This window comes from Prinia subflava, chromosome 3, assembly GCF_021018805.1.
Source record: "Prinia subflava isolate CZ2003 ecotype Zambia chromosome 3, Cam_Psub_1.2, whole genome shotgun sequence".
In the NCBI taxonomy this organism is placed as follows: Eukaryota; Metazoa; Chordata; class Aves; order Passeriformes; family Cisticolidae; genus Prinia; species Prinia subflava.
This window is the reverse complement of record NC_086249.1, coordinates 44,600,425-44,613,355: the sequence shown is the minus strand read 5'-3', so window position 1 is coordinate 44,613,355 and position 12,931 is coordinate 44,600,425. Positions and strand designations below refer to the sequence as shown.

Here is a 12,931-nt window from a genome sequence, read left to right as displayed (position 1 = left end):
GGAGCCAGAGTTGATCTCCATGGCTTCTCCAGGAGGGAATAGAGGCAGATAGGAGGGATACATTAAAATTGTAGGAGTACTTTTGGAACACTCCTTACTTGGACCTGCAATTGAATTTTGCCTTATAATGAAATACATATGGCCATTGAAGCACAAGGTAGGGCAGCGTGAAGAGAAAGTGGCTAGACAAGAACAAAAAAAACCCACTAAGAATGCATTTTATAAATAAAGAATTGTATAATACTTATACCATAATTTAGCTCCTGTTTCAAGGTAAAGTAGGGGAGAGATTATAAAATCACCAGTCCTGGGCTTGTAGTTATTTACTGCCTATTTTAGGGGCTTTACAGTTTGTGAACCTTCAGACTTACACACAGTAACGTCTACTTTTTTAGTTGACTTCTTATGTTTGCACATTTGCCTCAGTTCTTCAAAGTTCAAAAATAAATTTCATATTTTAAATTTCTAAAAATCCAGTCTGATCTTGATTCTGGGCTCCTGCCCAAACCTGACCTTGATGCTTCATAACAATGTCTGAAATCACTGAAATTATGTCTTGTTTGTTGAGTAGCAGAAGCAATAAATCTGTGTTTCCTATGGATGTGTGATGGACGTGTCCAAGTCTTCCCTACACAGTCTTTGAAAACACATCTTTAAAGGGAAGTTCAGCGGGGAAAAATTGGGATCAAAGTGGGCAGAAGGGTTGGGGAGGAGCATACAGGGAGTCAGGACAAAGCAAGGTAACATTATTGCCTTCAGAAATCAGATTGTCAGTAGTTTATGATTTGCTTTTTACCATTACATACGGATCAGCTTGCATGTTGTAGAGTGATGAAATTGCTTGTTCAACGAAGAAACTTAAATACCAACTGTGGCCACCAACATAACCAAATGGAAACAGAGAAGCTGATAAACTGGAAAAGTCAGTGGGATGACATGAAGACAATGCAGCACATGCTCTCACTGTCCTTGTGTTCAGTGACATTTGGTTTCTGGTGTTTTGTCCAAAGAATATGTATAACAGTTTGGCTAAATGATTGGGAAGTTTTCTGCAATTAATAAAAATTGTATTTGGCAATAAGAATTATTGAGAACTGCTTGTAGTAACAGCAACTCAACAACAGATTAGGTATTTCATCCAGTGCTTGCTTTAAAGACTGTATGTTTATTATGTTCATACAGAATATTTTTTCTGGCAGAAGCAATGCAGCCTGTCGTGTAACTAAAAAAATGCAGAAGTGTCTCTTCTGTGCTAACAGTATCTTCTCCTCCCCTCTTCTCCATTTTTCTTAAAGGGTGTTTTAAGGGCTTCGGTTGTTGGGTTTTGAATAGTTTTGTAATTAGACATTTAACAGTAACCAGAGGAGACACAGAGAAGACAAAGCATTAAAAAAAACCCTCCTGAACTTAAGACCTGAGCAAGAGTGAGAGAATTCCACTAAAAAATTCTTCAAAAATTAATACAAAATAGATCAATCAGTCCTTGATCCTGCATTTACTGGTGGCAGGGGCAGAAAAATGAAACATAAATCATCCATTTTCCTCCCTTTCATTCATTTCCAAAATGGAAAGAAAATAACTTCTACACATGACTCCCACAAAAGGTGTGTCTGAGAGCATCAGATCTCTTTGAGAGACTGATTTTTCTCTTCAGCAGCTGCCTGTACATTGAGTACTCCTCCTGTCCCAGACCTCAGTGGTGGAGGTTTGGCTCCTGGGCACTGAGGATTTCCTGCTGATGGTTAGACACTTGTAAGGAATCACCAGTGCCCAGGAGCCACAGAAATCATGGAACTCATAACAGCAGCCCCTGGGGGCCACTATCCCAGCGGACTGCAAACCACAGGAATGACAATGACCTGACAGTGGCAGAGTTCATTCCCATCCCTACCAGCCAACAGTAAATTAACAGACTTGATATTCATCCTGAATTACTGCAATCTTTGCTACTATAACTCTTCTTCTCCTTGCTTATAAGCAAGTTCAGTTGTCATAGCAGTTGTTTACTAGGTTTTTGGCCTTAACAACAAAGTTGGCAAGAAGTTCTACAGAATATATAATGTTATATATAAATATATAAAATTAAATAATATATATATACATATACATTCATATTAATCTTCCTACTGTGAAAAAAAAGTTATATTCCTTTCTTCTTTTAATCCAAAATATTAAGTGGGGAACACCCAAATTACCTTGTGACCTGCTGTCTTTTTTTAACATGTTTTTCAATTCCTTTCCTCTCAACTAAACCATTTTCATTCTTTCAGTCTTTGTCACATGAAATTCTCCATGCTTCCAGTTATTTTTATTCCATGTCCCTGAAGTGTTTCTAAATTGGACACTCTTCAGAGACAGCAGGTAGCTGTAGTTGCACTATCCCAAAGATCATCCCTGCAGTTTACAAGGTTGGTCCTAGACAGTATTCCCAGAACCATGTCCTATCTTGTTTGGATACATATGGCAATATTTCTTTATTTTTTTAATTTTAATTTAAAAGAAATCAGATTCACTGCCAGTGTATGAGCATGTCTTTCAGGACACCAACCAATCTGCAGCAGCAACTTTCTTCAGCCTGTGGAAAACAGTTTTGAATGCAATGAAATTATTTAGACTTCAGAAAGATATGGCTCTAGTCACTGACAACACCAACACCAAGGAGACGAAAAAAGTTTAAGGATGCTGACTTACCTCAAAATCTATCAGCTGCAGATTGGCAATGAGCGTCACTAGAAGGCCACTGTTGTAGAGCTCTTGTGCCAGCTGGGCCACGATTTCTGTGGGTGGCTCTTTGTCTGTGGTCCCACACAGAATTTCCTTCATTGCTTGCAGAGATTTTGACACTTCCTCTGATGCCTTTTTGCCAGCAGATAAGGGTTTTTTTTTTTAAAAAATGAAACAGGAAAAAAGGGTGTTCTTTTAAAAGATATGCATTTCAAAACAAATCTTTCTAAATGAACTTACAATGAACGTTATCGATTGCAAGATGATATCATAATTTTAGGTAATCACGGAGGCTGGAGCATCCATACTGTGCCCTGCAAGCCTTACATGAGATACAATCAATTTAAACATGACATACCATCACTTACAGAGCATGGATATAAAATAGGGCCAAGACAGCAATACCAACCAGTGCCAGCAAGATCCTTTAACAAGTTTGGAGGCAGGCACAGCCCTGCAGAGGTAGCAGCAATTTCACTGTTGCTCCCCCTGTCCACCCCAGTGGGTTCCATGGCACACGTGGGGCAAGAGGTGCCAGATGAAGGTACCAGAGCAGGTGGCTGCTCCCACCACAGGGGTGGCTGCTGGGCTGCTCCCACTGCTCCCAATGGGCTGTCCCAGCTCCTCTGCAGGGAGCCCAAATAAATCCTTGCAGCCCTGTGGTACTGCTTAACCCAGCAGGCAGCTGAACACCACACAGCCACTCGCTCACTCCCCCTCAGTAGGATGGGAGAAAGAACTTGGAGGAGAAAGTAAATTTTTAGGTTGAGATAAAGATAGCTTAATAGGACAGAAAAGGAAGGAAAAAATAGTAGCAATAACAACAACAATAACAATAATAAACAACAAGTGATGCACAATGCAATTGCTCACCATCCAATGTCCAAGCCAGTTCCTGAGCAGCAGCCCTGGGCCACCTTTCCCCCAGCATTGTGCGCTGGCATAACGCCATGTGATATGGAATATCCCTTTGGCCTGCTGGGGCCAGCTGTCCCAGCTGTGTCTGCTCCCAGCTTCTTGTGCCCCCAGCCCACCCGCTGCTGGGGTGGGGTGAAGAGCAGAAAAGGCCTTGACCTGGTGTAAGCATTGCCCAGCAACAACTAAAACATCAGAGTCTTACCAATTTTATTCTTATCTAAACTCCAAACACAGCACTTCACCACCTACTAGGAAAAAAATTAACTTTATCCCAGCTAAAGCTTGACAGCTTCAAATTGCCACCACCTATTTCTCCCTATCAGATGTGGTTTGAGCCAGCATCTTCCTCAAGGGATTTGCTCACTGAGCACACAGGCGCTTCAGTCTCAGATTGAGACATTTAAATTAAACAATTTGCTTTAGTAAAGTTCCACAGCTGCCACCAAGTGAAGTAAAATAGATCTTTCACATCTTTTGCTCCCACCTAGAGTGTACTAATCCTGTGCAATGTTTCAGGTACCTAATGTAGAGGATGAATCAGGAATTACCTTACAAAGTATTTTGACCAGCAGGGTTTCAACAGGGAAAGGAAAGAGACGCCTGTAAGCAGGTATCAGCTCAGCATTCCTGCAGTCAGCAGGTTTAAATCAGGTGTGAATGGTAATACCCCACTTCCCAAGGAAAATGACCGCTCCCTGCAGCGTGGCAGCTCTGGCTCACACTCTCCTCACAGCTTTGCTCCACTTCAAACAAATGAAGCCTCTGTGGAGGGAAGGAGTCATTTTTTCATGTGGGTGTGTGTGCTGTGAATCCCACCTGCTCCAGCCATGGGGCTATGGAGACAATGGCTCCTTCTGGGTCGGGTTATATTTAATACACACATGACCTGCAGCAAGGTCGATTGGATTCTTTGGCAGGGATTGGGAAGGAAGTAACGAACAGGTTTGAAAGCAAAGCTGTGAATGACAGCAAAGTGCCAGGCAGGATGCAGAAGATAGGAAAGCATTTCACATCTTTGAAAAACCTTAACTTGAAGTCAGCTTTTTGTTAGTATAGCAGGTGAAAAAAAAAATCAAGACAAAAAGAGAAAACCCAAGAGTGATTTGTAAAAGCTAACTGGAAATTAACGGATGTTCAAAGCCAGAGCAGTAATTTCTATATATCTCTCACATATATTGAAATGAAAAACACCATGCTTTCAAATACCACCTCATCAATCTGAATAACATAACCCCACAGTGCTCTGAAGAGGCATCTCTCACCTGCTGCTGATCTCCCAACATTTTCAGTCACAGATTTTATTCACATTAATAAATAAAAATTATAGAAAAAGACCTAGCAGTCCTAAAAAAAAAAACCAAACCAAAACCAACTACAATAAAAAGCCACTTTTACATTGCAGCTACCTGGAAGATTTAAGCATTGATTTTGCACAGCATAAAGAACTGCTCTCCTCCGATCTCTTTGTACCTATCACAGTTTTCTGCTGGTTGAGATAGGTCAGCATGAGCAGCATGTAAATGAGCATGACTATGTGATAACTTCTAGCAGCAGAAGTCCTGATGTTCCTTACCAGCACTCTGCAAAAGAGCCTATTTTTACCTCAAATGTTAGTGGTGTGTCACTTGAGATATCCCACAGAGCACAGATAGGATTAATAACAGAGGCTCTATCTTAGAAAGTAAAGCTCTAAATCTTTATAAGAGCTAGGGAAATATTTTCATTTCAAAGGAAAAGTCCGTACTTTTTTGGCTTTCCACCCTTTCTGCTGGGCTGGGTGTGAATATCTCTGGCATTCTGTAGTTAAAAAACATTAATAACTTTGCTTTCAAGTATAAGTAGTCCTTTCTGATATGTAGAAAAGAGGTCTGCAGGACTCAGCTTTAGGTTTAATTCTCAAAAAGGAGGTCAAAAAGTGCTGTGTGAGAAAATGAAACAGAGAACATGTGCTGGTGGGCAGAAATGGCCACCACAGCTGCACTTCTCTAGTCACTTGCCATCCCATCCGCTCATCTCCTCAGCTTTTCCACATGCAATTTACATTTCAGGTGTCATTTCCTCCCCCTTCAGAGCCTCTCCATGGTCTGTGTTTCGATGTGCAACTCACCACCAAATATCACGGTTAAATCTAAGGACTACTCCTCAGTGGATATCCCTCACAATATATCTGGAAGAAAACCATAATCCCAAACACAGATTCCTCAATTAACAGCCTCCATTTTGACATTTCCACTTAATCTCACAGCAATTTTAGAATAATACCTTAAGTACATAAGCACAGTTTCTGGGATGGAAACTTTCTTAAGACTCAGAGAAAAAAGACATTCCAATATCCAAAAACTCAACATCTGTCCAAAACAAAAAACAAAGCACATTTATTCACTCAAACACATGGAAAATACAAGGTGACAGAAACATATCTACATAAGAAGTCAGACTGGTCCTGACCCTCTTTAGGAAAAAATGCAAAAACCAACAAAAAGCCTTGGAAGACATCCTCCCCACAACAATGCCACGAACAGAAGTACAGTGACAAAAAATAAAGATTTCCTAGAAACCCCTAAGTCTATTATGACTTCCATGCTACTTTTTATTTTCCATCAGTGGCAAGAGTAACAACAGCAAAGTGCTGCAACCATCACTCCAGCAGAAGTTACAACACAGAAGAAAGAGTTTCATGAAATATCAAAGCATTTCAGCCATTTGCCTCACTCCTGCAATTAGGCATAATCTTATTTCCAGCAGATTTTCCTTTTATCCTCCAGGTACAAGTCATTTCCATCATGATTGAATTTATGCCACTATATTTAGAGATGCTGTTGTGAATAGAGGGGAAAAAAGGAGGAAAGGAGAAAACCAAACACATAATCCTAAACAGAACAGCCTGTACATATACATACTAATGTCAAAAGTGGGATATGCTGAACTTTGGACAGTCAAAAGTTGCAGGTAGGGACAAAAAAGCAAGGATGAAATGCAAGCTGATTCCCAGCACACACATGACTTTAGCATTTGCACTGTTGTCCCTGCACAGATGTCAGGATCTCAACCCCCTAAGCCAAGTTTCTGGTCTTTCCAACAAGTCTCCATCCAACAAGAACTGACTACATCCACAGAGTATAGTTTATAATGACCACCAACCCACAAGAGGGTTTTGGGTCCATTTTGAAAGACAGTAATTTGTGTAAAGGCTGAAATCTAACAATCCTTGGATTACTCTGCCAACCCTACTGGACTAGATGATCTACAACAGTCTTGGAGATGGAAAACAGACAGTATAGATAAGTCTGCATAACTTATCTATGTTAAATTATAAACATGTTAAACATCCCCTCCTCATAAAGCTGATTCTTTGTCAGCATTTATGTCTCTGTCAAAACCCAACAGCTTCAACCAGAGTTGGAGATTTTGTAAGCTGAAGATTGTTGTGTCAGTTTATTTTCCTCACAGATGAAAGTTTTGTCACTTAGTGAGAACATAACACAAAGAGAGGAGCTTATAGAGAAATGATTCCCTGAAATTCTATATGAAAAAAATCTTCTCTGAAAGACTGATTGATCTTCACATGTGGGGTAGGCAGTGGAGAGGAGAGCCATAAGAATATGGCAGATAGGAGCATACAGCTTCTGTTTGTGTACCTAGCACATTTCCAGGTGGAAAATCTCTCTATAAACTGCTTTTCTCTTGTACAGCAGCAGACAGTAACACACAGAGATGCCTGCCAGTGCGATGTTAAATACTCCAACGTGTGATTCAGTGATCTGCCAGCACTCTATGCTATATATTGCATCTAAAAGCATAAAGCTCCTTGATTTGGTCTTCTCTTGTTTTAAAATATTCTCACTGTGTGATTCAAACCAGTTTTTCCCCTAAAGAACAGTGCCAATGCAGCTCTCTCTAAGGATTGTAAGGATTCCCAAGAAAAGCAGAATCTGAATCTAACAACCACGTAACTCCAGGGTCACCCCAACTGACTTATTCTTGCTGCAATTTCATGCTAAATGGATCTACAGGGCCTAATTGTGGATATTTTGGATCAGGAGGTCTGATGTCTGTCATTTAGTGAAACATTATGGACTAGTACTCAAGGAAGCTGGCAAAGACAATTTGGCCAAGCAAGCACAACAGGGAAACGCCTTTTAAAAGGATGTATGAGCAAATGGAGAAGACAGGTTTGCCCCACCTGGACATAAATTCCTTTCCCACCATTAATCCTGCACTTAAGACAGAACTAAAGGTTCTGAAGGTCCTTAAAACATAAAACCAACCAGAAGGGACAGGTTTAAGCTCTTGGCACCAGAATTTGATAGTATCTGGAGTTTCTCCCACCTCTAGAGCAATAACAGGCCTTAGCAGAACAGGGAAGCTGAAACATGAAACGCTCCACAAAACCCCAGGACACGCAGAGCTAGGGCAAAGGGGTGCCAAACCCTTCTTATCTCATTCCCTCAGTTTCAGTGTGCAGCAATGAAATGGAAAGCAATTTTGCAACTGGCTCTGGCAGCTGCAGGATCGCATCCATGGGTGTTCACGTTCCTGGCAGTCACGCAACTGTTCTTCCACGCAAATGCACACAGAGCCCTCCGTGTGCACCTCATCTCACACAGCAGCCCCCAGAGCTTTACCAGTGCAGCAGCCAGCAGGTTGAACAGCAGCCAGGAATGGCTTCCTTGTTGCTATGTAAAAAAACAGGATTTATTGATAGAAGTATTTGTTCCAGATATCTTGAACTTTTTAAATGTAGCCTTAATAAAATCCTGCTCTCCTGACCCTTCTGAACAGCACCAAATTTGTCACAGCAGGCAGAGATGAAAGAGAGGACGGATTACAGTGACCTACCTGAATGAGCAGTCTTGTTAGAGAGATTTAAGTGAAAGGGGCAGAAGCACGACACTTCAAGTTACATTTTGCTTTGCTATGCTTCCGAACACTGACTAAAGGCGCTGCAGCCTGCAGTCCTACCTGACAGGAAAGCGCTCAGCACAGTGCTCTGAACCTGCTTTAATGCATTTGGGTTCATTTCCCACAATAAAACCTTGTCTTGGATCAGCTATACCAGAAACTGCAAATCTTTCAGCCCATCTAGACCACATGCAAAGATTAGACCAAGTTTCAACCAACCTCAGATCCGTTTGCAGCACTAAATTAAAAGCCTGTGACACTTGGAAGGCTTTTGCTGCAGGGCAGGTTCAGAAAATGTTACCAAACCTGTAGGCACCACAGATGGCACTGAGTCAGGCTGCCGCACCCGAAGGTGTTTGGTTAGCTGTAAGAGGGGGATGTGCTCAAGGACGTCCTTCAGTGACAAAGTGGAGGCCACCCGCACTGCTTTGTGCTGACTGGGCCCAGCAGCTGAACACAAGGCTTGGAGAAGTCAGGGTGTCACACCCCTTTTCTTGTGAGGTTGGTCAGGCACCCTTTCTATCAATGCTCCTTCACAATATCCATTCACAAAAGACACGGCGATGCATCGGTAATAAATGAAGCAGCGTGACCAGAGTGTCACATGTTGCCCATTCTTCCTCAGGATCAACAGATATGAGCTCTTGGTATCACGGCTTCTCTTTATCCCTATTTACATGCATCCTCCAAGTGCTATAGGAGTTTGTGCCAGAAAGAAGGAAGAGAGCCTAAGCTCTGAAGGGCTCCTTTCCTATATCTTTAAACACTTTCCTGCTTTTCTAGGTAGCTCCAGAGTTCCTCATTAAATTCAAGGACTGATTGGTTCTGCGTGACTGAGATTAAATTGTAATGACATCTAAACAATACTGTAATAAAACTTAATTAATTGTTCTTCACCACATCAAAGCCCAAATAAGATGTCAGCAATTGCATATGCTCCAAGAACACCTTATTTTATTTCAGATATTGGAAGAGAGAAGAATTGTTGATAAAGAAGGTTTTAGTCCACTATTTCAGCTCTGCCTTACCCTACCTAATCTCCCAATTATTGCATTAAATTGGCCAGTGCTCCAATCCCTTCTTTAAAATAGATATTATTTTAAAAACTTTGTAAAAGCAAGCTATTAGAAAGAGTACTTCAGAGGAAAAGGAGCCAAATGTGCTGGCACTTCTCAACCTGTGGTCTATCAACCATCAAAATGTATCTGAGAAAATGGCAAAGCTTTAAGCACACATATATTCATGCAAGCAAACAAACAAGAAAACCCACACACAAAAGTAAGAACCAAACATTACAACTTAGCCCATTTTTCAGCTGGGAGTGTTCAAAAAGCATTAAAAAGCACTATGGCAACACTACTCAAATTAAGAGTTTAAAAAAATTAGACACGTGCAGAAAGTGGGTCAAATTCAATCCTTATCTAAGGAGACAGATGCTAGTGCAGTCAATAGAGTTTAGTTAAAGCTTGAATGGGTACTAATCCATGAGTAAAAAAAGCATCATAAAGAAAGAGTGCAAACCTCTGTATATTATGTGTGCACATGGAAATGCCTCAGAAAAGGTGTATAATTTCCTTTACACTTACAACTGTCTTCTCTGCATCCTGCCCATCAAGTTATATCCTCCACCCTCTTCCCATTACCCAAAAAGCCTTAACTGCTCTGCTGCAAAGTTCCCTCTACCTGTGTACAGCAGAGCTTGGCAGGAATGATCCTTTCTGCATTATTTAAAAACACCCCCTCCAAGACACATACAGTTCCTGTTGAAAGTTGCACAAAGTTAATTTAGAAGCATCAAGCCCCTCTCTGTCTGACTTTGTGCCCTCCTGGCTGCCCACGGCATCTTCACCTCATGATTTCTCAGCTGGGAAAGGAAAGGAGGTTCTCTGCCAGCCCTGCAGTTAATTCAGGCTTTGCCCCACTTCTCTGCCAATTCTGGCTGTATTAGCAGCTATCAGCTGTCTCAACCCACATACCACATTGGCTGTACTACAATAACAGCTTAATTGTCACAGGATAAATCTTCTTGTTTAAGTATCTGAAGCAAGTCCTAGTTGGAAACCACTTTGCACAGATAATCAGGGATGCTCTGGGGTTGTATCCTGGAAGTGCTGGGAACCTGGGTTTTATGGTGAGGAAACAGTACTCTTCTAGTTCTTACAGCAGACTAGGAGCTAGAAATCTGAAAAACTGGACAGCCCTGATTTGCAAACATCTCAGGTCACAGGGCCACAGGGTCCTGAGACATCCAACCCAGCTCTGAGATATCCAAGGTCTCTGGCTCTTGCAGCAGCTAAACCTCTAGGCCCTTTCATGAAAGTTTGACAAATTTTGTCTCCCTCTGGAAATCAAATTGGAGGGAAAGTTAAAACCCTTGCTAGGTTTTCAAGAGCACAGAGTACAGCATTGTGCTTTGTTTCTCTTTGCTTTTGTTTTCAGTTAAATTTCTCTAATCATTCTCATGAAGACATTACTCATTAGCATTACTGAGTATCTCCTGAAAACCTGTGGGCCACTGAAATTCTTCCCATTGTGTTTTCTTTTCCAATTCAATCTGCAAACAACACTTGGAAATGGCATTACTAAGTTCACAAACCTGAATGGATAGCTGCAGGTGTGATTGGGCTGACTGGTTTTGCAAGAGCTGTTTTTCCTGGCATTTTTTAAAGTTTATCATCATCTCAGTAGCAAAGATAGTTAGTCCTTACGATTTACTTCCATAAACTCAGGAGAATAAATGTAGCTATTTTCTTTAACGGGTATTTATTTCAGGACAGCTCAGTGGAACACTTGAGATGAAAGGCAGAACTACCAAGGCGTCTCAAACCTTTCCTTCTACAAGGAAAAGGGCCTTACGTGCTTCCTTGACATCGCAGCACAAAGTCCTGAGTCAACAGGCCACCCAAGCTAAAACCAATCCAAAAAAAGGCTTCCCTCACCTTCTGCCTCACTGTTGAGGGGACTGCCTTGTCCTCCTCTCTGCTCTCCCTCCATCACCCACATTCACCCCAGGAACAGCCTCTACCCCAGAGCAATAAAGTACATAAAAAACTAAGTGAAAGCCAGGCTCTTCCTGTAAAATAAGCACCATTAATTTCATGATCTGTTTCCATTCCAATATGCCAGGGAAACATTCCTTTTGCCCTGTGAGGAAAACACACATCAGCTGTTCTGAGTTTTCTGAAAAATTTACATTGAGCAGCCAATTTTCTAAGAAATCTGAATTTCTCCTTGTCACTGACACCCAAATATACAAACCAGCTGAAAGCCAAAAATCCTCAAAACCACAACCCAGAGGAGTCACTCTGCAAAGCAAATCAGAAAGAAACCCAAGTTTGGAACTTCAGCTTTGAATGTCTTCTTTAATCAGGCTCCAGAGGATGAATTCAGCAGGGGAGAAGAGATTCTGTAGATTTGTTTAGTTACTTATTTTATGTTTTAGTTCAGAGGCAAGTTCTCTTAGTTTTCAGGTTCCTGAAGATATTTCAGAATGAAATATCAAACACCAGAGATCTCACAGAAATCCATGTGACTTACCTTACGTAACTAACACACTCTGAGCTACTTGCTTTGAACAAAAAGGTTCAGGAGGATTTCACTAAGAGTGCAAAGGGCTCCATTCCTACCTTTTGGGTTGGGTTTGTTTTCAAATAACTTCCTGCACAAGGTGGGGGAAGCACAAACACAAGCATGTACGCATGCAAACCTCAGCTCCATGGAAGATGTGTTGGTGACCCTTATCAGCTGTTTCTGCTTCCACTGCCAGTCACTTTTAACTTAAAGTTAGTCTGTTGTTAACTAAAACCATGTATTCTAGTACAGCAATAGTGTAGAGGGCCAGAGTCTCAGATGCAAAAGATAAAAAATGAAATTAAAAATAAGTAAAACTTTATGCAAGCATAAATTTCTAACTTTTTAGTTAGCATCTTGTGTGCTGGGGTGTACCTTATCAAATGGTCACTGGAAAAGCAGCAAAAGTAACTCTAGTCTGTGTCATGGAATTAGAAGAGAGCAGTAATATTAGCAAAAGCCTAGCACTATAAATAGAAAAGGAGTAGCACAGCTCTTCTAGGAAGCACTGGTACCCAGAACATTAGAAAAGATGGACAGAGTGAGATCTCTCTTATACACATCTGGACACATAGAGCTTTCCTGTTTTCTGCAAACTTCTGCTCATCAGAAGTAGAGTTTTTTGCATGTGGGTATCTATAAATTAATTGGCAACCTCATGTGTTATCCTGCTAAAACCATTAACAGTACAATAGTTTTCACACAGCCTTCCAAGCTATTTTGCTAGATGCATTACTGTTTCAAGTAGTGGGAGATCACCCTTGGTTTTGGCTGAGGCTCCTGGATCTCAGCATTTTCTGTCTGACCTCCAGATTTT

General features: G+C 41.2%; 1 protein-coding gene across 8 annotated transcripts in view; it reads right to left on the bottom strand.

Moving 5' to 3' along the window:
* CAB39L (calcium binding protein 39 like) overlaps nucleotides 1-12,931 on the bottom strand; it is a 61,726-nt gene that overhangs the window by 22,217 nt on the left and 26,578 nt on the right. For all 8 annotated transcript variants that reach the window (XM_063392082.1, XM_063392083.1, XM_063392081.1 and 5 more), the window contains one exon: nucleotides 2,692-2,856. In XM_063392082.1, coding sequence (XP_063248152.1) covers nucleotides 2,692-2,856 — 165 coding nt within the window. The remainder of the gene's footprint in view (nucleotides 1-2,691; nucleotides 2,857-12,931) is intronic.